The sequence below is a fragment of the Mustelus asterias genome, chromosome 11 (genome assembly GCF_964213995.1).
Source record: "Mustelus asterias chromosome 11, sMusAst1.hap1.1, whole genome shotgun sequence".
Taxonomy (NCBI): Eukaryota; Metazoa; Chordata; class Chondrichthyes; order Carcharhiniformes; family Triakidae; genus Mustelus; species Mustelus asterias.
The window spans coordinates 62,116,952-62,143,281 of NC_135811.1; the positions used below are offsets into that span (position 1 = coordinate 62,116,952).

A 26,330-nucleotide genomic window follows, 5' to 3' on the forward strand; every position below is an offset into this window, starting at 1 on the left:
GATTCTCACAGCCTGACACTGTGAATCTCCCAGCCTGACACTGTGAATCTCCCAGCCGGACACTGTGAATCTCCCAGCCTGACACTGTGCTTCTCACAGCCTGACACTGTAAATCTCCCAGCCTGACACTGATTCTCCCAGCCTGGCACTGTGAATCTCCCAGCCTGGCACTGCGATTCTCCCCGCCTGGCACTGTGATTCTCCCAGCCTGGCACTGTGATTCTCCCAGCCTGGCACTGTGATTCTCCCAGCCTGGCACTGATTCTCCCAGCCTGGCACTGTGATTCTCCCAGCCTGACACTGTGAATCTCCCAGCCTGGCACTGTGATTCTCCCAGCCTGACACTGATTCCCCCAGCCTGGCACTGTGTGACTGTGATTCCCCCAGCCTGGCACTGTGAATCTCCTAGCCTGGCACTGTGAATCTCCCAGCCTGGCACTGTGATTCTCCCAGCCTGGCACTGTGATTCTCCCAGCCTGACACTGTGAATCTCCCAGCCTGGCACTGTGAATCTCCCAGCCTGACACTGTGATTCTCCCAGCCTGGCACTGTGATTCTCCCAGCCTGACACTGTGAATCTCCCAGCCTGGCACTGTGAATCTCCCAGCCTGACACTGTGATTCTCCCAGCCTGGCACTGTGATTCTCCCAGCCTGACACTGTGATTCTCCCAGCCTGGCACTGTGATTCTCCCAGCCTGGCACTGTGATTCTCCCAGCCTGGCACTGTGATTCCCCCAGCCTGACACTGTGATTCCCCCAGACTGGCACTGAGAATTTCCCAGCCTGGCACTGTGAATCTCCCCGCCTGGCACTGTGAATCTCCCAGCCTGGCACTGTGAATCTCCCAGCCTGGCACTGTGATTCTCCCAGCCTGACACTGTGATTCTCCCAGACTGGCACTGTGATTCTCCCAGCCTGACACTGTGTGACTGTGAATCTCCCAGCCTGGCACTGTTATTCTCCCAGCCTGGCACTGTGATTCTCCCAGCCAGACACTGTGATTCTCCCAGCCTGACACTGTGAATCTCCCAGCCTGACACTGTGAATCTTCCAGCCTGACACTGTGAATCTTCCAGCCTGGCACTGTGATTCTCCCAGGCTGTCACTGTGAATCTCCCAGCCTGGCACTGTGAATCTCCCACCCTGACACTGTGAATCTCCCAGCCTGGCACTGTGAATCTCCCAAACTGACACTGTGATTCTCCCTGACTGGCACTGTGAATCTCCCAGCCTGACACTGTGATTCTCCCAGACTGGCACTGTGAATCTCCCAGCCTGGCACTGTGAATCTCCCAGCCTGACACTGTGATTCTACCAGTCTGACACTGTGAATCTCCCAGCCTGACACTGTGATTCTCCCAGACTGGCACTGTGAATCTCCCAGTCTGACACTGTGATTCTCCCAGCCTGGCACTGTGAATCTCCCAGCCTGGCACTGTGAATCTCCCAGCCTGACACTGTGACTCTCCTAGCTTGGCACTGTGAATCTCCCCGCCTGGCACTGTGAATCTCCCAGCCTGGCACTGTGAATCTCCCAGCCTGGCACTGTGATTCTCCCAGCCTGGCACTGTGAATCTCCCAGCCTGACACTGTGATTCTCCCAGCCTGGCACTGTGATTCTCCCAGCCTGGCACTGTGTGACTGTGTATCTCCCAGCCTGACACTGTGATTCTCCCAGACTGGCACTGTGAATCTCCCAGCCTGACACTGTGTGACTGTGAATCTCCCAGCCTGGCACTGTGATTCTCCCCGACTGGCACTGTGAATCTCCCAGCCTGACACTGTGAATCTCCCAGCCTGGCACTGTGATTCTCCCAGCCTGACACTGTGATTCTCCCAGCCTGACACTGTGAATCTCCCAGCCTGACACTGTGAATCTTCCAGCCTGGCACTGTGAATCTCCCACCCTGGCACTGTGAATCTCCCAGCCTGGCACTGTGATTCTCCCAGCCTGACACTGTGAATCTCCCAGCCTGACACTGTGATTCTCCCAGCCTGACACTGTGATTCTCCCAGGCTGACACTGTGAATCTCCCAGCCTGACACTGTGAATCTCCCAGCCTGACACTGTGAATCTTCCAGCCTGGCACTGTGATTCTCCCAGACTGTCACTGTGAATCTCCCAGCCTGGCACTGTGAATCTCCCAGTCTGGCACTGTGAATCTCCCAGACTGGCACTGTGAATCTTCCAGCCTGGCACTGTGAATCTCCCAGCCTGGCACTGTGATTCTCACAGCCTGACACTGTGTGACTGTGAATTTCCCAGCCTGGCACTGTGAATCTCCCAGCCTGACACTGTGATTATCCCAGCCTGGCACTGTGAATCTCCCAGCCTGGCACTGTGATTCTCACAGCCTGACACTGTGATTCTCCCAGCCTGACACTGTGTGACTGTGAATCTCCCAGCCTGGCACTGTGAATCTCCCAGCCTGGCACTGTGAATCTCCCAGCCTGACACTGTGATTCTCCCAGCCTGGCACTGTGAATCTCCCAGCCTGACACTGTGATTCTCCCAGCCTGGCACTGTGAATCTCCCAGCCTGACACTGTGATTCTCCCAGCCTGGCACTGTGATTCTCCCAGCCTGGCACTGTGATTCTCCCAGCCTGACACTGTGACTCTCCCAGCCTGGCACTGTGATTCTCACAGCCTGACACTGTGAATCTCCCAGCCTGACACTGTGAATCTCCCAGCCGGACACTGTGAATCTCCCAGCCTGACACTGTGCTTCTCACAGCCTGACACTGTAAATCTCCCAGCCTGACACTGATTCTCCCAGCCTGGCACTGTGAATCTCCCAGCCTGGCACTGTAATTCTCCCCGCCTGGCACTGTGATTCTCCCAGCCTGGCACTGTGATTCTCCCAGCCTGGCACTGTGATTCTCCCAGCCTGACACTGTGAATCTCCCAGCCTGGCACTGTGATTCTCCCAGCCTGACACTGATTCCCCCAGCCTGGCACTGTGTGACTGTGATTCCCCCAGCCTGGCACTGTGAATCTCCTAGCCTGGCACTGTGAATCTACCAGCCTGGCACTGTGATTCTCCCAGCCTGGCACTGTGATTCTCCCAGCCTGACACTGTGAATCTCCCAGCCTGGCACTGTGAATCTCCCAGCCTGACATTGTGATTCTCCCAGCCTGGCACTGTGATTCTCCCAGCCTGACACTGTGAATCTCCCAGCCTGGCACTGTGAATCTCCCAGCCTGACACTGTGATTCTCCCAGCCTGGCACTGTGATTCTCCCAGCCTGACACTGTGATTCTCCCAGCCTGGCACTGTGATTCTCCCAGCCTGGCACTGTGATTCTCCCAGCCTGGCACTGTGATTCTCCCAGCCTGACACTGTGATTCTCCCAGACTGGCACTGTGAATCTCCCAGTCTGACACTGTGATTCTCCCAGCCTGGCACTGTGATTCTCCCAGCCTGACACTGTGTGACTGTGAATCTCCCAGCCTGGCACTGTTATTCTCCCAGACTGGCACTGTGAATCTCCCAGCCTGACACTGTGAATCTCCCAGCCTGGCACTGTGATTCTCCCAGCCTGGCATTGTGATTCTCCCAGCCTGGCACTGTGATTCTCCCAGCCTGGCACTGTGTGACTCTGAATCTCCCAGCCTGACACTGTGAATCTCCCAGCCTGGCATTGTGATTCTCCCAGCCTGGCATTGTGATTCTCCCAGCCTGGCACTGTGTGACTCTGAATCTCCCAGCCTGGCACTGTGAATCTCCCAGCCTGGCACTGTGTGACTCTGAATCTCCCAGCCTGGCACTGTGAATCTTCCAGCCTGACACTGTGAATCTCCCAGACTGGCACTGTGATTCTCCCAGCCTGGCATTGTGATTCTCCCAGCCTGGCACTGTGATTCTCCCAGCCTGGCACTGTGTGACTCTGAATCTCCCAGCCTGGCACTGTGAATCTCCCAGCCTGGCACTGTGTGACTGTGAATCTCCCAGCCTGGCACTGTGTGACTGTGAATCTCCCAGTCTGGCACTGTGTGACTGTGAATCTCCCAGCCAGACACTGTGATTCTCCCAGCCTGGCACGGTGTGCCTGTGAGTCTTGATGTGGAGATGCCAGCGTTGGACTGGGGTAAACACAGTAAGAGTTTTAACAACACCAGGTTAAAGACCAACGGGTTTATTTGGTAGACAGGTCCTCACTGTCCATGGGGATGGTGCCAGAGGACTGGAGAGTGGCGAATGTTGTTCCTCTGTTTAAGAAAGGGAATAGAACTGACCCTGTTAATTATAGACCAGTTAGTCTTTCTTCGGTGGTTGGTAAATTGATGGAAAAGGTCCTTAGGGATGGGATTTACGACCATTTAGAAAGATACGGATTAATCCGGGATAGTCAGCACGGATTCATGAAGGGTAAGTCGTGCCTCACAAATTTGATTGAATTTTTTGAGGAGGTAACTGAGTGTGTTGATGAAGGTAGGGCAGTTGATGTCATATACATGGATTTTAGTAAGGCGTTTCATAAGGTCCCCCATGGTCGGCTTATGATGAAAGTGAGGAGGTGTGGGATAGAGGGAAAGTTGGCCGATTGGATAGGTAACTGGCTATCTGATCGAAGACAGAGGGTGGTGGTGGATGGAAAATTTTCGGACTGGAGGCAGGTTGCTAGCGGAGTGCCACAGGGATCAGTGCTTGGTCCTCTGCTCTTTGTGATTTTTATTAATGACTTAGAGGAGGGGGCTGAAGGGTGGATCAGTAAATTTGCTGATGACACCAAGATTGGTGGAGTAGTGGATGAGGTGGAGGGCTGTTGTAGGCTGCAAAGAGACACAGATAGGATGCAAAGCTGGGCTGAAAAATGGCAAATGGAGTTTAACCCTGATAAATGTGAGGTGATTCATTTTGGTAGGACTAATTTAAATGTGGATTACAGGGTCAAAGGTAGGGTTCTGAAGACTGTGGAGGAACAGAGAGATCTTGGGGTCCATATCCACAGATCTCTAAAGGTTGCCACTCAAGTGGATAGAGCTGTGAAGAAGGCCTATAGTGTGTTAGCTTTTATTAACAGGGGGTTGGAGTTTAAGAGCTGTGGGGTTATGCTGCAACTGGACAGGACCTTGGTGAGACCACATTTGGAATATTGTGTGCAGTTCTGGTCACCTTACTCTAAGAAGGATGTGGAAGTGCTGGAAAGAGTGCAGAGGAGATTTACCAGGATGCTGCCTGGTTTGGAGGGTAGGTCTTATGAGGAAAGGTTGAGGGAGCTAGGGCTGTTCTCTCTGGAGCGGAGGAGGCTGAGGGGAGACTTAATAGAGGTTTATGAAATGATGAAGGGGATAGATAGAGTGAACGTTCAAAGACTATTTCCTTGGGAGGATGAAGCTATTACAAGGGGGCATAACTATAGGGTTCATGGTGGGAGATATAGGAAGGATATCAGAGGTAGGTTCTTTACGCAGAGAGTGGTTGGGGTGTGGAATGGACAGCCTGCAGTGATAGTGGAGTCAGACACTTTAGGAACATTTAAGCGGTTATTGGATAGGCACATGGAGCACACCAGGATGATAGGGAGTGGGATAGCTTGATCTTGGTTTCAGATAACGCTCGGCACAACATCGTGGGCCGAAGGGCCTGTTCTGTGCTGTACTGTTCTATGTTCTTTAAACCTGGTGTTGTTCAACTGCCGAAAGCTTGTGTGGCTTTTGCTCTCCATTAAACTGTTGGACTTTAACCTGGCGTTGTTAAACTTCTTACTGCCTGTGATTCTCCCAGCCTGGCACTGTGATTCTCCCAGCCTGACACTGTGATTCTCCCAGCCTGACACTGTGATTCTCCCAGCCTGGCACTGTGATTCTCCCAGCCTGACACTGTGATTCTCCCAGCCTGGCACTGTGATTCTCCCAGCCTGGCACCGTGATTCTCCCAGCCTGACACTGTGATTCTCCCAGCCTGACACTGTGATTCTCCCAGCCTGACACTGTGATTCTCCCAGTCTGGCACTGTGATTCTCCCAGCCTGGCACAGTGATTCTCCCAGTCTGGCACTGTGAATCTCCCAGCCTGACACTGTGAATATCCCAGCCTGGCACAGTGATTCTCCCAGCCTGGCACTGTGAATCTCCCAGCCTGACACTGTGATTCTCCCAGCCTGGCACTGTGATTCTCCTAGCCTGACACTGTGATTCTCCCAGCTTGGCACTGTGATTCTCCCCGCCTGACACTGTGAATCTCCCAGCCTGACACTGTGAATCTCCCAGCCTGACACTGTGATTCTCCCAGCCTGACACTGTGATTCTCCCAGCCTGACACTGTGAATCTCCCAGCCTGACACTGTGTGACTGTGAATCTCCCAGTCTGGCACTGTGAATCTCCCAGTCTGGCACTGTGATTCTCCTAGCCTGACACTGTGATTCTCCCAGCCTGACACTGTGATTCTCCCAGCCTGACACTGTGAATCTCCCAGCCTGACACTGTGTGACTGTGAATCTCCCAGTCTGGCACTGTGATTCTCCTAGCCTGGCACTGTGAATCTCCCAGTCTGACACTGTGATTCTCCCAGCTTGGCACTGTGATTCTCCCAGCCTGACACTGTGAATCTCCCAGCCTGGCACTGTGAATCTCCCAGCCTGACACTGTGATTCTACCAGTCTGACACTGTGAATCTCCCAGCCTGACACTGTGATTCTCCCAGACTGGCACTGTGAATCTCCCAGTCTGACACTGTGTGACTGTGAACTCCCAGCCTGGCACTGTGATTCTCCCAGCCTGGCACTGTGAATCTCCCAGTCTGACACTGTGAATCTCCCAGCCTGACACTGTGAATCTCCCAGTCTGACACTGTGATTCTCCCAGCCTGACACTGTGAATCTCCCAGCCTGACACTGTGATTCTCCCAGCCTGACACTGTGAATTTCCCAGCCTGACACTGTGATTATCCCAGCCTGACACTGTGAATCTCCCAGCCTGACACTGTGATTCTCCCAGACTGGCACTGTGAATCTCCCAGCCTGACACTGTGATTCTCCCAGCCTGGCACTGTGAATCTCCCAAACTGACACTGTGATTCTCCCTGACTGGCACTGTGAATCTCCCAGCCTGACACTGTGATTCTCCCAGACTGGCACTGTGAATCTCCCAGCCTGGCACTGTGAATCTCCCAGCCTGACACTGTGATTCTACCAGTCTGACACTGTGAATCTCCCAGCCTGACACTGTGAATCTCCCCGCCTGGCACTGTGAATCTCCCAGCCTGGCACTGTGAATCTCCCAGCCTGGCACTGTGATTCTCCCAGCCTGGCACTGTGAATCTCCCAGCCTGACACTGTGATTCTCCCAGCCTGGCACTGTGATTCTCCCAGCCTGGCACTGTGTGACTGTGAATCTCCCAGCCTGACACTGTGATTCTCCCAGACTGGCACTGTGAATCTCCCAGCCTGACACTGTGTGACTGTGAATCTCCCAGCCTGGCACTGTGATTCTCCCAGACTGGCACTGTGAATCTCCCAGCCTGACACTGTGAATCTCCCAGCCTGGCACTGTGATTCTCCCAGCCTGACACTGTGATTCTCCCAGCCTGACACTGTGAATCTCCCAGCCTGACACTGTGAATCTTCCAGCCTGGCACTGTGAATCTCCCACCCTGGCACTGTGAATCTCCCAGCCTGGCACTGTGATTCTCCCAGCCTGACACTGTGAATCTCCCAGCCTGACACTGTGATTCTCCCAGCCTGACACTGTGATTCTCCCAGGCTGACACTGTGAATCTCCCAGGCTGACACTGTGAATCTCCCAGCCTGACACTGTGAATCTCCCAGCCTGACACTGTGAATCTTCCAGCCTGGCACTGTGATTCTCCCAGACTGTCACTGTGAATCTCCCAGCCTGGCACTGTGAATCTCCCAGTCTGGCACTGTGAATCTCCCAGACTGGCACTGTGAATCTTCCAGCCTGGCACTGTGAATCTCCCAGCCTGGCACTGTGATTCTCACAGCCTGACACTGTGTGACTGTGAATTTCCCAGCCTGGCACTGTGAATCTCCCAGCCTGACACTGTGATTATCCCAGCTTGGCACTGTGAATCTCCCAGCCTGGCACTGTGATTCTCACAGCCTGACACTGTGATTCTCCCAGCCTGACACTGTGTGACTGTGAATCTCCCAGCCTGGCACTGTGAATCTCCCAGCCTGGCACTGTGATTCTCACAGCCTGACACTGTGATTCTCCCAGCCTGACACTGTGTGACTGTGAATCTCCCAGCCTGACACTGTGATTCTCCCAGCCTGGCACTGTGAATCTCCCAGCCTGACACTGTGATTCTCCCAGCCTGGCACTGTGAATCTCCCAGCCTGACACTGTGATTCTCCCAGCCTGGCACTGTGATTCTCCCAGCCTGGCACTGTGATTCTCCCAGCCTGACACTGTGACTCTCCCAGCCTGGCACTGTGATTCTCACAGCCTGACACTGTGAATCTCCCAGCCTGACACTGTGAATCTCCCAGCCGGACACTGTGAATCTCCCAGCCTGACACTGTGCTTCTCACAGCCTGACACTGTAAATCTCCCAGCCTGACACTGATTCTCCCAGCCTGGCACTGTGAATCTCCCAGCCTGGCACTGCGATTCTCCCCGCCTGGCACTGTGATTCTCCCAGCCTGGCACTGTGATTCTCCCAGCCTGGCACTGTGATTCTCCCAGCCTGGCACTGATTCTCCCAGCCTGGCACTGTGATTCTCCCAGCCTGACACTGTGAATCTCCCAGCCTGGCACTGTGATTCTCCCAGCCTGACACTGATTCCCCCAGCCTGGCACTGTGAATCTCCCAGCCTGGCACTGTGAATCTCCTAGCCTGGCACTGTGAATCTCCCAGCCTGGCACTGTGATTCTCCCAGCCTGGCACTGTGATTCTCCCAGCCTGACACTGTGAATCTCCCAGCCTGGCACTGTGAATCTCCCAGCCTGACACTGTGATTCTCCCAGCCTGGCACTGTGATTCTCCCAGCCTGACACTGTGAATCTCCCAGCCTGGCACTGTGAATCTCCCAGCCTGACACTGTGATTCTCCCAGCCTGGCACTGTGATTCTCCCAGCCTGACACTGTGATTCTCCCAGCCTGGCACTGTGATTCTCCCAGCCTGGCACTGTGATTCTCCCAGCCTGGCACTGTGATTCCCCCAGCCTGACACTGTGATTCCCCCAGACTGGCACTGTGAATCTCCCAGTCTGACACTGTGATTCTCCCAGCCTGGCACTGTGAATCTCCCAGCCTGGCACTGTGAATCTCCCAGCCTGACACTGTGACTCTCCTAGCTTGGCACTGAGAATTTCCCAGCCTGGCACTGTGAATCTCCCCGCCTGGCACTGTGAATCTCCCAGCCTGGCACTGTGAATCTCCCAGCCTGGCACTGTGATTCTCCCAGCCTGACACTGTGATTCTCCCAGACTGGCACTGTGATTCTCCCAGCCTGACACTGTGTGACTGTGAATCTCCCAGCCTGGCACTGTTATTCTCCCAGCCTGGCACTGTGATTCTCCCAGCCAGACACTGTGATTCTCCCAGCCTGACACTGTGAATCTCCCAGCCTGACACTGTGAATCTTCCAGCCTGACACTGTGAATCTTCCAGCCTGGCACTGTGATTCTCCCAGGCTGTCACTGTGAATCTCCCAGCCTGGCACTGTGAATCTCCCACCCTGACACTGTGAATCTCCCAGCCTGGCACTGTGAATCTCCCAAACTGACACTGTGATTCTCCCTGACTGGCACTGTGAATCTCCCAGCCTGACACTGTGATTCTCCCAGACTGGCACTGTGAATCTCCCAGCCTGGCACTGTGAATCTCCCAGCCTGACACTGTGATTCTACCAGTCTGACACTGTGAATCTCCCAGCCTGACACTGTGATTCTCCCAGACTGGCACTGTGAATCTCCCAGTCTGACACTGTGATTCTCCCAGCCTGGCACTGTGAATCTCCCAGCCTGGCACTGTGAATCTCCCAGCCTGACACTGTGACTCTCCTAGCTTGGCACTGTGAATCTCCCCGCCTGGCACTGTGAATCTCTCAGCCTGGCACTGTGAATCTCCCAGCCTGGCACTGTGATTCTCCCAGCCTGGCACTGTGAATCTCCCAGCCTGACACTGTGATTCTCCCAGCCTGGCACTGTGATTCTCCCAGCCTGGCACTGTGTGACTGTGAATCTCCCAGCCTGACACTGTGATTCTCCCAGACTGGCACTGTGAATCTCCCAGCCTGACACTGTGTGACTGTGAATCTCCCAGCCTGGCACTGTGATTCTCCCCGACTGGCACTGTGAATCTCCCAGCCTGACACTGTGAATCTCCCAGCCTGGCACTGTGATTCTCCCAGCCTGACACTGTGATTCTCCCAGCCTGACACTGTGAATCTCCCAGCCTGACACTGTGAATCTTCCAGCCTGGCACTGTGAATCTCCCACCCTGGCACTGTGAATCTCCCAGCCTGGCACTGTGATTCTCCCAGCCTGACACTGTGAATCTCCCAGCCTGACACTGTGATTCTCCCAGCCTGACACTGTGATTCTCCCAGGCTGACACTGTGAATCTCCCAGCCTGACACTGTGAATCTCCCAGCCTGACACTGTGAATCTTCCAGCCTGGCACTGTGATTCTCCCAGACTGTCACTGTGAATCTCCCAGCCTGGCACTGTGAATCTCCCAGTCTGGCACTGTGAATCTCCCAGACTGGCACTGTGAATCTTCCAGCCTGGCACTGTGAATCTCCCAGCCTGGCACTGTGATTCTCACAGCCTGACACTGTGTGACTGTGAATTTCCCAGCCTGGCACTGTGAATCTCCCAGCCTGACAGTGTGATTATCCCAGCCTGGCACTGTGAATCTCCCAGCCTGGCACTGTGATTCTCACAGCCTGACACTGTGATTCTCCCAGCCTGACACTGTGTGACTGTGAATCTCCCAGCCTGGCACTGTGAATCTCCCAGCCTGGCACTGTGAATCTCCCAGCCTGACACTGTGATTCTCCCAGCCTGGCACTGTGAATCTCCCAGCCTGACACTGTGATTCTCCCAGCCTGGCACTGTGATTCTCCCAGCCTGGCACTGTGATTCTCCCAGCCTGACACTGTGACTCTCCCAGCCTGGCACTGTGATTCTCACAGCCTGACACTGTGAATCTCCCAGCCTGGCACTGTGATTCTCCCAGCCAGACACTGTGATTCTCCCAGCCTGACACTGTGAATCTCCCAGCCTGACACTGTGAATCTTCCAGCCTGACACTGTGAATCTTCCAGCCTGGCACTGTGATTCTCCCAGACTGTCACTGTGAATCTCCCAGCCTGGCACTGTGAATCTCCCACCCTGACACTGTGAATCTCACAGCCTGACACTGTGAATCTGCCAGCCTGGCACTGTGATTCTCCCAGACTGGCACTGTGAATCTCCCAGCCTGACACTGTGATTCTCCCAGCCTGGCACTGTGAATCTCCCAGCCTGACACTGTGATTCTCCCAGGCTGACACTGTGAATCTCCCAGCCTGACACTGTGAATCTCCCAGCCTGACACTGTGAATCTTCCAGCCTGGCACTGTGAATCTCCCAGCCTGACACTGTGATTCTCCCAGCCTGGCACTGTGATTCTCCCAGCCTGACACTGTGATTCTCCCAGCCTGGCACTGTGATTCTCCCAGCCTGGCACTGTGATTCTCCCAGCCTGGCACTGTGATTCTCCCAGCCTGACACTGTGAATTTCCCAGCCTGGCACTGTGAATCTTCCAGTCTGACACTGTGATTCTCCCAGCCTGGCACTGTGAATCTCCCAGCCTGGCACTGTGATTCTCACAGCCTGACACTGTGATTCTCCCAGCCTGACACTGTGTGACTGTGAATCTCCCAGCCTGGCACTGTGAATCTCCCAGCCTGGCACTGTGAATCTCCCAGCCTGACACTGTGATTCTCCCAGCCTGGCACTGTGAATCTCCCAGCCTGACACTGTGATTCTCCCAGCCTGGCACTGTGAATCTCCCAGCCTGACACTGTGATTCTCCCAGCCTGGCACTGTGATTCTCCCAGCCTGGCACTGTGATTCTCCCAGCCTGACACTGTGACTCTCCCAGCCTGGCACTGTGATTCTCACAGCCTGACACTGTGAATCTCCCAGCCTGACACTGTGAATCTCCCAGCCGGACACTGTGAATCTCCCAGCCTGACACTGTGCTTCTCACAGCCTGACACTGTAAATCTCCCAGCCTGACACTGATTCTCCCAGCCTGGCACTGTGAATCTCCCAGCCTGGCACTGTAATTCTCCCCGCCTGGCACTGTGATTCTCCCAGCCTGGCACTGTGATTCTCCCAGCCTGGCACTGTGATTCTCCCAGCCTGGCACTGATTCTCCCAGCCTGGCACTGTGATTCTCCCAGCCTGACACTGATTCCCCCAGCCTGGCACTGTGATTCTCCCAGCCTGACACTGTGAATCTCCCAGCCTGACACTGTGAATCTCCCAGCCTGACACTGTGATTCTCCCAGCCTGACACTGTGAATCTCCTAGCCTGGCACTGTGAATCTACCAGCCTGGCACTGTGATTCTCCCAGCCTGGCACTGTGATTCTCCCAGCCTGACACTGTGAATCTCCCAGCCTGACACTGTGATTCTCCCAGCCTGACACTGTGATTCTCCCAGCCTGGCACTGTGATTCTCCCAGCCTGACACTGTGATTCTCCCAGCCTGGCACTGTGATTCTCCCAGCCTGGCACTGTGATTCTCCCAGCCTGGCACTGTGATTCTCCCAGCCTGACACTGTGATTCTCCCAGACTGGCACTGTGAATCTCCCAGTCTGACACTGTGATTCTCCCAGCCTGGCACTGTGAATCTCCCAGCCTGGCACTGTGAATCTCCCAGCCTGACACTGTGACTCTCCTAGCTTGGCACTGTGAATTTCCCAGCCTGGCACTGTGAATCTCCCCGCCTGGCACTGTGAATCTCCCAGCCTGGCACTGTGAATCTCCCAGCCTGGCACTGTGATTCTCCCAGCCTGACACTGTGATTCTCCCAGACTGGCACTGTGATTCTCCCAGCCTGACACTGTGTGACTGTGAATCTCCCAGCCAGACACTGTGATTCTCCCAGCCTGACACTGTGAATCTCCCAGCCTGACACTGTGAATCTTCCAGCCTGACACTGTGAATCTTCCAGCCTGGCACTGTGATTCTCCCAGACTGTCACTGTGAATCTCCCAGCCTGGCACTGTGAATCTCCCACCCTGACACTGTGAATCTCACAGCCTGACACTGTGAATCTGCCAGCCTGGCACTGTGATTCTCCCAGCCTGACACTGTGAATCTCCCAGCCTGACACTGTGATTCTCCCAGCCTGGCACTGTGAATCTCCCAGCCTGACACTGTGATTCTCCCAGGCTGACACTGTGAATCTCCCAGCCTGACACTGTGAATCTCCCAGCCTGACACTGTGAATCTTCCAGCCTGGCACTGTGATTCTCCCAGACTGTCACTGTGAATATCCCAGCCTGGCACTGTGAATCTCCCAGTCTGGCACTGTGAATCTCCCAGACTGACACTGTGAATCTCCCAGTCTGACACTGTGATTCTCCCAGCTTGGCACTGTGATTCTCCCAGCCTGACACTGTGAATCTCCCAGCCTGACACTGTGAATCTCCCAGCCTGACACTGTGAATCTTCCAGCCTGGCACTGTGATTCTCCCAGACTGTCACTGTGAATATCCCAGCCTGGCACTGTGAATCTCCCAGTCTGGCACTGTGAATCTCCCAGCCTGACACTGTGAATCTCCCAGTCTGACACTGTGATTCTCCCAGCTTGGCACTGTGATTCTCCCAGCCTGACACTGTGAATCTCCCAGCCTGACACTGTGATTCTCCCAGTCTGGCACTGTGATTCTCCTAGCCTGACACTGTGATTCTCCCAGCTTGGCACTGTGATTCTCCCCGCCTGACACTGTGAATCTCCCAGCCTGACACTGTGAATCTCCCAGCCTGATACTGTGATTCTCCCAGTCTGACACTGTGAATCTCCCAGCATGACACTGTGAATCTCCCAGCCTGACACTGTGAATCTCCCAGCCTGACACTGTGAATCTCCCAGTCTGGCACTGTGAATCTCCCAGCCTGACACTGTGAATCTCCCAGTCTGGCACTGTGAATCTCCCAGCCTGACACTGTGATTCTCCCAGTCTGACACTGTGAATCTCCCAGCCTGACACTGTGAATCTCCCAGCCTGACACTGTGATTCTCCCAGCCTGGCACTGTGATTCTCCCAGCCTGACACTGTGATTTTCCCAGCCTGGCACTGTGATTCTCCCAGCCTGACACTGTGATTTTCACAGCCTGACACTGTGATTCTCCCAGACTGACACTGTGAATCTCACAGACTGACACTGTGTGCTGCTGCATTCATGTCTGACGTGTTAATCACCCCAGATCATTTGTGTAGCTTTGGTTTACTCTGTGGTTTGTGCTGGTCCCTCCTCTGATTCTAACTGGCCATATCTCTCTCTCTCTCGAGTTCCCTGATTGGCTGCCAGTGCTGACCTCTGGCCCAGTTACTCGCCTGCAGGAATGTGAAACTGAAGATAAAAGCAACTTGTTAATTTATCTTCATTAATCTGGCTGCTGGAGAGGCAGGGAGCACTGTGAGTATATTGTTTACAGCACTCACTGCCAAGGCGCCATGGGGAAAGGCCGCTGTTTAAGGCCTTTCAACTAACGTACACCGAGGGGCTGGTAACCAGGTCAAACCCTTCAGACTATGCTTCATCCTAATCGTATTTAACTGTATTGAAGCACCGCAGAGTGCAACAAGACTGATGTATATAGTTTAAACAGAATTGTGCTGCCTGTAACAAAAATATTGCAATGTTTGAAATGTTCTTATTGCTGAAGCAGCTGAGAGTGCATCTTAATCTCTGGAGAAAATGTAAATATCACTGCACTTTACTGGTATAATCATTGGAAATATTTTGTAATGTGTCTTTCAGATTTTATGTGAATGAAGTATATGTTTGCAATCAAAAGTATCATGGCAGAGAGAGAGACGCAGAGAGAGAGAGAGACAGAGAGAGAGAGAGAAAGATGCAGAGAGAGAGAGACACAGAAAGAGAGAGATGCAGAAAGAGAGACGCAGAGAGAGAGACAGACACAGAAAGAGAGAGAGATGCAGAGAGAGAGACACAGAGAGAGAGACAGAGAGAGAGAGAGAGATGCAGAGTGAGAGAGACAGAGAGAGAGAGAGAGAGAGAGATGCAGAGTGAGAGAGACAGAGAGAGAGAGACAAAGAGAAAGAGAGAGAGAGACACAGAGAGAGAGACTGGGACAGAGGGAGAGAGAGAGAGACTGGGACAGAGGGAGAGAGAGAGAGACTGGGAGAGAGAGAGAGAGAGAGAGAGACTGGGACAGACACAGAGAGAGAGACTGGGACATACAGAGAGAGAGACAGGCCCAGAAAGCTAGAAGAGAGAATCTCAGAAAAAGAGAAAGAATGATTCATGAAAGAGACAGAGAGTGTTCGAGAGCGAGACGGTGCAAGAGTGAGACAGAGAGAGAGAGACAGAGAGAGAGACAGAGAGAGAGAGAGAGAGAGACAGATGGAGGGAGAGGAGAGCAGAGGGAGATGGATGGAGGGAACGGGGCAGAGGGAGATGGATGGAGGGAACGGGGCAGAGGGAGATGGATGGAGGGGGTGGAGGCAGGGGGAAATGTTTGTGTTGTTGAGTGAACTCTGGCTGATGTCTGAGGTAGTCATGATGTGGAGATGCCGGCGTTGGACTGGGGTAAACACAGTAAGAAGTTTAACAACACCAGGTTAAAGTCCAACAGGTTTATTTGGTAGCAAAAGCCACACATATTAACTCTATGGATGCTGTTGTATGTGAGTTGCTCGGATGAATATTATTGGTGGTTCTCAGCCTGTTGTGGTTACTCATCAGTCTTGTGTTCTGTGCTTGTAGAAGCTGAAAATTTCAACATGGGTGCGTGGACTCTGGGCCTTGGCGCACTGGGAGCTGCTATCACCAGCGTGTTACTGGCAAATACTGATCTACTGCTGGCTAAGGCTGACTCTGTATCAATAACATATCTGTCAGGGGCCCAGCTGAAAACCTTGAACCAAGGCAAGTTTAACATTGAACAAAGAGGGACAGGATTTTCACTGTTTGTGGATCTATACCAGTGAGTCAGTCACTATTTATTTTGCAACACACTTTAATATCTGGTTCAGAGGTTGTGGATTTAAACCACCCCCCCCGCCCCCCCCCCCCCCCCCCCCAGCTTTCAGAGCCAGACTTGCACTCAAGTGCAGTACAGAGGGAGTACTGTTATGCCTGAGGTGCTTTCTTTTGAATGAGGTGTTAAATCTAGGCCCCTAGGTGGATGTTAAGGATCTCATGGTGCTCCTTCCAGAAGAGCAGGGGAGTCACCCCTGCTGTCCTGCTCAGTACTTATTAACAACTAGGAGCAGGAGTAGGCCATCTGGCCCCTCGAGCCAATAAGATCATGGCTGATCCTTTTGTGGACTCAGCTCCACTTACCCGCCCGCTCACCATAACCCTTAATTCCTTTACTGTTCAAAAATCTATCTTTGCCTTAAAAACATTCGACAAGGTAACTTCAACTGCTTCACTGGGCATCACATAAAGCAGACTAGCTTTAGCTACTGGTCATTAAGCAGACTGGTCATTCTCTCACTATATAAATGCAGGTCTTCCTGTTCTTGTTTGTTCTGTTCCTTACTTTGTTACTGTGAAACTTACCCCATTTTAAAATCTTTTCTTTATAGTTAGCACCATTTGTTCCTGGTCCTATTCTATGAACCTTTGCACTTAACCTTTCTCATTCTGTAAGGGTGACAGCAGCAACTTGGAGGGTTTGCAGCTGCTCCCTTTATAAAGGGAGCATCAACATTCAACATATTAAATGAGATTAAAATGTGGTTTTGGATCTCAATGAAACACTCCAGTCTTTGGCTACAATCGTCCTCATTGGAGTACCCTTCATCGCATCAGTTCTTCAACTGGAGCCTAATGAAAGCCTTGTGCTAGTTCAAAACCACCTTCATGTTTTGCATTTAATGGGCACAGTAAGAAGTCTCACAAAACCAGGTTAAAGTCCAACAGGTTTATTTGGAATCACGAGCTTTCAGAGCACTAACTATAAGAAAAGGTTTAAAAATGGGGTAATTTTCACAATAGCAAAGTAAGGAACAGGACAAACAAGAACGGGAAGAGCTGAATTGATACAGTGAGAGAATGACCAGCTAGTCTGGTTTTTGTAGTGAATCACAAGCTTTCGAAGGAGCAGTGCTCCGAAAGCTCCTGATTCCAAATAAACCTGTTGGACTTTAACCTGGTGTTGTGAGACTTCTTACTGTGTTCACTGCAGTCCAATGCCGGCATCTCCACATTGTAGCATTTAATGGCTGTGTATATGGAATGCAGACTCCAGTTACCTTTTTGAATATATTGTCCCTATCTGCATTTGCACCTGCTTTTGTTTATTCATTGCACATGGGCGTCACTGGCTGGCCAGCATTTATTGCCCATCCCTAGTTGCCCTTGGAGGGCAGTTGAGAATCAACCACATTGCTGTGGCCCTGGAGTCACATGTAGGCCAGACCAGGTAAGGACAGCAGATTTCCTTCCCTAAAGGACATTAATGAACCAGATGGATTTTTCCCACAATCGACAATGGTTTCATGGGATTCACCACAAAACTGAACACAAAGCACACCCTGTTGTAAATTTTGAATATGGGAAGGTTGAAAACAGTATTAGATGCCAAACGGGCTAAAAGGGAGCACCCGCCTATAACATGGAATTGACAGATTAATATAATTAGAGAGATCACCAGTAGATTCTCAATTCCAAATATTTTCTATTGAATTCAGTGGAATTCGAACCTGGGTCCCCAGAACATTAGCTGAGTTCTGGACTAATAGTTTAGTGATAATACCATTAGGCTATTGGCTCCCGTTAAGGAACTTGCAGCCCAATGCCTGAAATGCCGGTTAAACTAGGAAACTATTGAACATAGCAACAACCATTGGTCATTTAGTAACTCTATCCTTTTCTGCTATTCAGTGAGATAATCTGTATCTAAAACCAGCCACCACCTTGATTCAGTATCATTTAATATTCCTGACTAGCAGAAAATGATCCACTTCAAATTTAAAATTATTATTAAAGCCACCATCTACTGCTTTTATTGAGAGGGGTATTTTTTTAACTTTTCTTCTTAATGCTTGGCCCTGACTTTCTTAGACCCAGCAATCAGCAGAAAATGTTAAAAACCCCTTTTCAAAATCCTCAAATCAAGTTACTTCTTGTTACAACCCACCCCAGGTGAGGTTTCCCAAAGTTGTCGATCCGAGCAAGAGACTCTTCGATTTGTCACCATCCAGCTGGGATACCCTCAAATTGTTACGAACCGGGGTGAGGATGGATGAACTGGCTCCCTGTCCTGGTTCAACCCCCTCTTTTGGTTGAGATTTAATCTAAAAAGGCACGGATTGATCAGGGATAATCAGCATGGTTTTGTTCGGGGGAGGTCATATCTTACTCACTGAATAAATTTTTTGTGGAAGTAATAAGGAGGATTGATGAGGTCTATTTCAGTAACACTTCTGACAAGATCCCATATTAAGAAGTTTAACAACATCAGGTTAAAGTCCAACAGGTTTATTTGGTAGCAAAAGCCACACAAGCTTTCGGAGCTCCAAGCCCCTTCTTCAGGTGAGTGGGAATTCTGTTCACAAACAGGGCATATAAAGACACAGACTCAATTTACATGAATAATGGTTGGAATGCGAATACTTACAGCTAATCAAGTCTTTAAGAAACAAAACAACGTGAGTGGAGAGAGCATCAAGACAGGCTAAAAAGATGTGTATTGTCTCCAGACAAGACAGCCAGTGAAACTCTGCAGGTCCAGACAACTGTGGGGGTTACAGATAGTGTGACATGAACCCAATATCCCGGTTGAGGCCATCCTCGTGTGTGCGGAACTTGGCTATCAGTTTCTGCTCAGCGACTCTGCGCTGTCGTGGCCAATTTTTGTGTCATCTGTGTCAGCACAGTGGCACAGTCGTTAATACTGCTGCCTCACAGCGCCAGGGTCCCAGGTTCAGTTCTGGCCTTGGGTGACTGTGTGGAGTTTGCACGTTCTCCCCGTGACTGCGTGGGTTTCCCCCAGGGTGCTCCAGTTTCCTTCCACACTCCAAAGATGTGTGGGTTAGGTTGATTGGCCATGATAAATTGTCCCTTAGTGTCAGGGTAAATACATGGGGTTACAGTAAACAATCAGCTCTTCTATAACGTATCTTTAGTTACCCTGTTCATTTTCTTTTCTCAATGGTTACACTGAATTATTTCCCTCATCTCTAATTATATTAATCTGTCAATTCCATGTTATAGGCGGGTGCTCCCTTTTAGCCCGTTTGGCATCTAATACTGTTTTCAACCTTCCCATATTCAAAATTTACAACAGGGTGTGCTTTGTGTTCAGTTTTGTGGTTGATTCACTACTTTGCATATCCATGCCACACATTCAACTGGAATGCACTGTGGCAGTATAATAATTTCCATCATTAAACACGCACTCCCATACTACCTCATGTAACTCCCCACTAAACATCCACTCCTCTTCTGTTAGATTTTTGATGGTCTTAAAACTATTGCAAGTCTTATAACACAAAGATCCATCCTGTCTGGGACAGAATGGGTTAATTCTCTGCTTGTTTCAGCAGGGCTGGAGAAAGTTTTCTCAGATTGATATCATCACTTCAAACACTCCAGAATAATTCTTTCCATTTATCTTTTCATTGTCAGTTCTATCAAGAATACATTTTTGAATTTAACAAAAAGCCTGATCCAGATTAATCCAAAATAAGATTTATCATAATCACTTTTAAATATCTCTACTAAATTAATACTTTCACACTTACTCTCCAGCATAAGCACAAAATTTGCATGTTTAATTATTTCTACAACTCTGCCTCCGTAACCAACATAGGTAGATACAAAATCAAATCAACTGTGTGCTGACATGGTTAACTCTCCTTACAATTTTTCAGACATAACGTAACGCCATCTTGAAATTGATTTTCCTTTCCCAAAATGGCAGAGCTCAAATCTCTGTCGGATTCCTATTCATGAAAATGACCACGGATCGCACAATTACATCCTCTCTCTCTCTGTGGCATACACAGATAGTCTGTGCCTGCTTGTTTCTTTCAATCCTTTGCTCCCCTCTTTGGTCTATGGTGCTTCAGACCAACCAATTTAACCCTATCTCTCTCTCTCACAGGAGACCTGTACTCCTGGGACCTCTCCCTGCCGGTTCTCTCACATGGCTTTGTCCCTTCTCTACCTCTGGAACCTCTCCCTGTGAGTTCCTTGCATCGGAGCCAGCCGCAGTCTGTACACATGGTCTAGCCCCTTGACGCTTCTCTAGCTACGTGGCTTTTCACTCCACTGCATAGGACGTCCAAGTGTCGGTCCCCCACCTCGCTATGTTTAAGCGTAGCTTCTCTGCAAATGCCTCTTCTACCCACATGGCTTTGCACTCCACTCCATAGGACATACAAGTGACCATCCTCAGCCCCACTACGTTAAGCGCGGGCTCTTTACATACACACTGCTTACACACCTCTTCCCCAGCCCGAGATACTCAACTTACGGCTTCCAGCTGCCCCAACAGTATTTAAAGAATGTACTCACCCACCTTTTGGGAACACATCTCGCCTCAGGTTGCCGGTGAGTACCAGTGCTCGCAGCGCCAAATTATAAGAGGAATTTTCTGAGGTGTCCCCCTGGGGTGCCTTGTATTTAGTTGACTTAATTCAACCAATACATAGACTGTGGAAAACAGTATTATAGTTAAAGAATGAAAAGGGATTTATTTGCTAATGCATGCATCAGGCGAAAAATACAGTCAATGAGGGTTAACTGTCCTCTCTGAGCTAATCTCACAATTGTAAAATTGTTATATTATTCTGAACATTTTAATATCGCACCCAGCCTTGTCAATCAAACTGGAGATGCCAGTCACAATATTAAACATTGTTACCTTAGCCAATAATGTTCCACCTGTCAACAGGAATAGGAGATCATTAGCTCATTGCCCCTGTAGGTTCCTCCCCGTTACCTAGAAAACCCAATTCACGTCAATTCCAGTAACGGAGGCCATTGCTTGCAGCTGTGAATCTTAATTGGCAAAAGGAGTCATTCTCTGCCCGAATCTGGCCTCTCATCAGCTTGAGAGACTTCTGCAGCCTCGCTATCCATGAAGAATTCCACTCCCTCACATATGAGCCCTATTAAACTTGCTTTCGCGTATCCAAAAACAGAAAACAGAAGCTGCCTTTCTGTGCTCCATTGTAGTAAAAGAATTTGGCCTGTTTCCCATCATGCTGCATTCAGAACGGAGTTGGCCAAGGCACACAATACGTATGTATTGAAAATACAGTTTAAGCTTATAATACTTGGTTAATTTGTGGTTATAGGGTTTTATAATACCATTGCATATTTTGTTCCAAGCACATTGTGAATTCTCACTATACATAAGGCACTTTATAATTACCTTAACGTAGTTCCCTTATTATAGTGAAACTAAAAGGAAGGGCCTCATGCTAGAATTCTATACTACCCCCCATCAACATTACAGGAAGGATATAATTGTTCTGAGTCAGGGCAGAGATTTATGAGAATGCTGGCAATGTTTGAACATTGCAGCTGAGGAAAGATTGAATAGGCTCGGGTTCGAAGATGAATGAATTAAAAGCACAAAGCGAAATAAATGGGTATGATATGACAGCCTTTACAGAGACATGGTCGCAAAGTGACTAAGGCTGAATATTCTGGGATAATTTGACACATACATATTTACTGTACTTCCCAAACATCTTCCTGTACAGTCCCTACAGCTCACTGTTCAGTGATTTAAATTGATCTAAACTCATTTTGCTTCTCCAGAGGAAAGGACGCTTAAAGCTGGGGAGCTGTGGAGTCAGAATGGAGCCGTCATCATAGCAGTGAGGAGACCCGGATGATTCTTGTGTCGAGAGGTACTGGGATAAGAGTTTGTTTTGGAGTAAAGTTCATGCTGAATATTGTCGGATTTATAATTGGTTCATTCTCCAAACAGAGATGTTTCTGTGAGAACCCCTTCCCCCGATTACATCCCTGCATTGTGCTTTGGGACATTTTTGCATGCGAAAGGTGCTGTACAAATGGATGTTGTCACGGGCTGGAGGAGATTAGAGATATGGAGGAGCCAGTAGGAGAGGGAGTTGAAAACATGGATGAGAATTTTCAAATTAGAGGAACAAACGTAGGTCAGTAGACATAGGGGTGATGGGTGAACGAGACTTAACGTGAGTTAGGGTATGTGAGCAGAGTTTAGATGAGTTGGGTCACTGTCTGTGTGGAGTTTGCACGTTCTCCCCGTGCCTGCGTGGGTTTCCTCCGGGTGCTTCGGTTTTCTCCCACAGTCCAAAGATGTGCGGGTTAGGTGGATTGTCCATGCTAAATTTCCCCAAGTGTCAGGGGGACTAGCTAGGGTAAATGGATAGGGTTATGGGGATAGGGCCTGGGTGGGATTGTGGTTGGTGCAGACTCGATGGGCCGAATGGCCTCCTTCTGCACTGTAGGATTCTAAACTCTGAAAATCTAAAGTTTATGCAGAGTATTGGATGGGGGCTGTTTAGGAGAGCATTTTATTGATCAAATTTCCAGCTAACAAATGTGTGATGAGGTCTCAGCATCAGAGGAACTGAGGTAGAACTTGAATTGTGAAGTGCTACAGGGGAACTAAACGGTCTTGGTGATGGAGCAAGTATGTGGTCAGGAGCTCAAATGCGACATTAAGAGTTCCAACAGCCTGGCTGAATCTCAGTCAGTTTCCACGGAGACGGATAGAGTTCAGTAGATGGGGAACAGAGTTTTATGGTGGGACCAAAAGCAATAGTGTCATTCTTACTAACAATTAACTGGAGGAAATTTCTGCTCATTCAGTCCTGGGTGTTGGATATAAGCAATCTGGTAATATAGATTTAAAATAATGATGAGGAGAAACAACTTCCTTCAAAGGGCTGTTAGTCTGTAGAACTCACTGCCCGAGAGTGCGGTGGATGGCAGGGCAGTGAGTAAATTTGAGGAGATGAACAGATTTTTCATTAATAATGGGTTCAAGGGTGATGGAGAATGGGCAGGAAATGGAGTTGAGGCCAGGATGAGGTCAGCTATGATCGTATTGAATGGTGAGCAAGCTCCAGGGGCTGAATTGCCAACTCCTGCTCCTAGTTCTTATGTTCTTCTAGCAACAGTGGAGGAATCGAGAGAAGTGGTGGGGTTGGGGGTGGGGAGGGAATCTGGTATTGTTAGAGTGAGTGTGAAAACTAACACTGTACTTACAGATAATGTCACTGCACATAGATGGGAAATAGAAGCGGGTCAAGGATAGATCATTGGGTCATTGGGTGCACCAGAGGTAAGGGTACAGGAAGAGAAGCCATTGTAAATGATTTTGTGGCTACGATTAGCTGGATGAGACTGGAAGCAGGTGAGAGCAGTCCCACCCAGCTGGATGGCAGTGGAGAGGCACTGGAGGAGGATGGTGTGGTCACTGTGTCAGAAGCTGCAGACAATTTGAGAAGGACAAGGAGAGAAAGTTCCCCTTTGTCACAGTCACACAGAATGTTATTTGTGACTTTGATCAGAGCCATTCGCGTTCTGTAGCAGGGGCAGAAATCTGTGGGGTGACAAGCTATGCCTGACCCCACTGCGGGTTATGTGTCCCTGTCTCTAATTATGGATCACCTTGTCCAGCAAGAAAGAGAGCAGAGTGTCAGTGAGTGTGTTAATGTGTTTAGCTGATGTGGCTGTCAAGGTTGAATAGCTGGCTGTGAAAGATGTGGGTGTGAAACTTGCAGCAGTTCCAGGTGTTTGTGAGGATGAAGTGAAGCTAGGAATGTGACTTGTGAGTTTTTACTGATGGAGATTGCTGGGATTTGGCTGGGGTGCTCTGGTGAATGGGACTATTCATGCTGCTGGCATTGACTGTGTCAGCTACATGGTCCCAGTACCTGTCTGCTGGCTCCCTGATGTAAGGAAGAGCCTTCTCCTCCTGCACTGGATCCAGTGCTGCAAAGGAAGCGCTTGTAGATCTCTCTCTCCCTCTCTGTTCCTCCACCCCACTGACTCCCTGTCAGAGACTTTACTGAAACCATTCCTCCCACAGCCAGAATGCAGCTCCCTCTCAGGTGAGCTTTAAGCGCTGCTTGCTTCACATGAATTGGGGGATGTTGTTGAGGTGTACAGCCCCTCTGCAGTGTGTTTATCTCTCAGCTACACAACAATTAGCAAACAGCAGCACCAAGCTCAGGCTTGTGGCTTCTCTTTGATCAGTGACTCCAATTCCCAGCCTTCCTCATAGAGTTAACCACTTCCAGAAACAAGAGGTTGATTTGACTTTTCTTCCTTCTGCTCACTGTAGGAGGCCACAAAGATCTCCTCTCTGAAACCCCAGCTCGATGAGTTAGGGGTCCCTCTTTATGCAGTCGTCAAAGAAGATATCAATGATGAAATACAGAACTTTCAACCTTTTTTCAAAGGAGAGATCTTTCTAGATGTTGAGGTAAGTATCAGGTCATAGAATGTGAGTGCGAGTGTCGGGATGATTTATTCCACACTTGTCAGATGCATACATGTGCGTTGGGAGGAGGGGGGGGGGTTGACATGTGTGTGTGGGAGGGGGAGGAGGATGACGCGCGTGTGTGAGGGAAGGGGGATGACGTGTGTGGAGGGGAGGGGGTTGACGTGTGTGTGGGGGGGGAGGGGGTTTGTGTGTGTGTGTGTGGGGGGGGGTAGGGGGTTACGTGTGTCTGGGGGAGGGGGTTGACTTGTGTGTGGAGAGAGGGGGTTGACATGTGTGTGTGGGGGGGGAAGGGATTGATGTGTGTGTGGGGGGGGAGGGGGTTGATGTGTGTGTGGGGAGAGGGTGTTGATGTGTGTGTGGAGGGAGGGGGTTGATGTGTGTGTGTGTGGGGGGGGAGGGGGTTGATGTGTGTGTGTTTGGGAGGGGAGGGGGTTGACGTGTGTGTGTGTGGGGGGGGTTGATGTGTGTGTGGGGGGAGGGGGTTGATGTGTGTGTGTGGGGGGGGTTGATGTGTGTGTGTGGGGGGGGGTTGATGTGTGTGTGTGGGGAGGGGTTGATGTGTGTGTGTTTGGGGGGAGGGGGTTGACGTGTGTGTGTTTGGGGGGGGAGGGGGTTGACGTGTGTGTGGGGGGGGTGATGTGTGTGTGTGTGTGGGGGGAGGGGGTTGATATGTGTGTGTGTGTGTGGGGGGGGAGGGGGTTGATATGTGTGTGTGGGGAGGGGTTGATGTGTGTGTGTGGGGGGAGGGGGTTGATTGTGTGTGTGGGGGAGGGGGTTGATGTGTGTGTGGGGGAGGGGTTGATGTGTGTGTGTGGGGAGGGGGTTGATGTGTGTGTGTGGGGGGAGGGGGTTGATATGTGTGTGTGTGTGTGGGGGGAGGGGGTTGATGTGTGTGTGTGTGTGTGTAGTGGGAGGGGGTTGATGTGTGTCTGTGTGGGGGGGGGAGGGGGTTGATATGTGTGTGTGTGTGGGGAGGGGGTTGATGTGTGTGTGTGGGGAGGGGGTTGATGTGTGTGTGTGTGTGGGGGGGGGAGGGGGTTGATGTGTGTGTGTGTGGGGAGGGGGTTGATGTGTGTGTGTGGGGAGGGGGTTGATGTGTGTGTGTGTGTGTGTGGGGAGGGGGTTGAGTGTGTGTGTGTGTGTGGGGAGGGGTTGATGTGTGTGTGTGTGGGGAGGGGGTTGATGTGTGTGTGTGGGGAGGGGGTTGATGTGTGTGTGTGTGTGTGGGGGGGGGGGGGTGTGTGTGTGTGTGGTGGGGAGGGGTTGATGTGTGTGTGTGGGGAGGGGGTGTGTGTGTGTGTGTGTGTGTGGGGGGGGGGTGTGTGTGTGTGTGGTGTGTGTGGGGAGGGGGTTGATGTGTGTGTGTGTGTGTGGGGTGGGGAGGGGGTGATGTGTGTGTGTGTGTGTGGGGGAGGGGGTTGATGTGTGTGTGTGGGGAGGGGGTTGATGTGTGTGTGTGTGTGTGGGGAGGGGGTGATGTGTGTGTGTGTGTGTGTGGGGAGGGGGTTGATGTGTGTGTGTGTGTGGGGAGGGGGTTGATGTGTGTGTGTGGGGAGGGGGTTGATGTGTGTGTGTGTGTGTGGTGTGTGTGTGTGTGTGGGGAGGGGGTTGATGTGTGTGTGTGGGGAGGGGGTTGATGTGTGTGTGTGTGTGTGGGGAGGGGGTTGATGTGTGTGTGTGTGGGGGGGAGGGGGTTGATGT

The 26,330-nt window shown here is 50.9% G+C and overlaps 1 protein-coding gene across 4 annotated transcripts in view; it reads left to right on the top strand.

Annotated features, from left to right (window-relative positions):
- Positions 1-14,371: 14,371 nt before the first annotated feature.
- Positions 14,372-26,330, top strand: part of selenou1a (selenoprotein U 1a) — a 28,177-nt gene continuing 16,218 nt past the window's right edge. Inside the window, exons 1-4 of one of the 4 annotated variants that reach the window (XM_078223652.1) lie at positions 14,372-14,898; positions 15,929-16,090; positions 21,947-22,038; positions 24,468-24,608. In XM_078223652.1, the coding sequence (XP_078079778.1) occupies positions 15,946-16,090; positions 21,947-22,038; positions 24,468-24,608 (378 nt within the window). In that variant the 5' untranslated portion in view covers positions 14,372-14,898; positions 15,929-15,945. The remainder of the gene's footprint in view (positions 14,899-15,928; positions 16,091-21,946; positions 22,039-24,467; positions 24,609-26,330) is intronic. The other 3 variants (XM_078223651.1, XM_078223653.1, XM_078223654.1) reach the window with 3 other exon arrangements.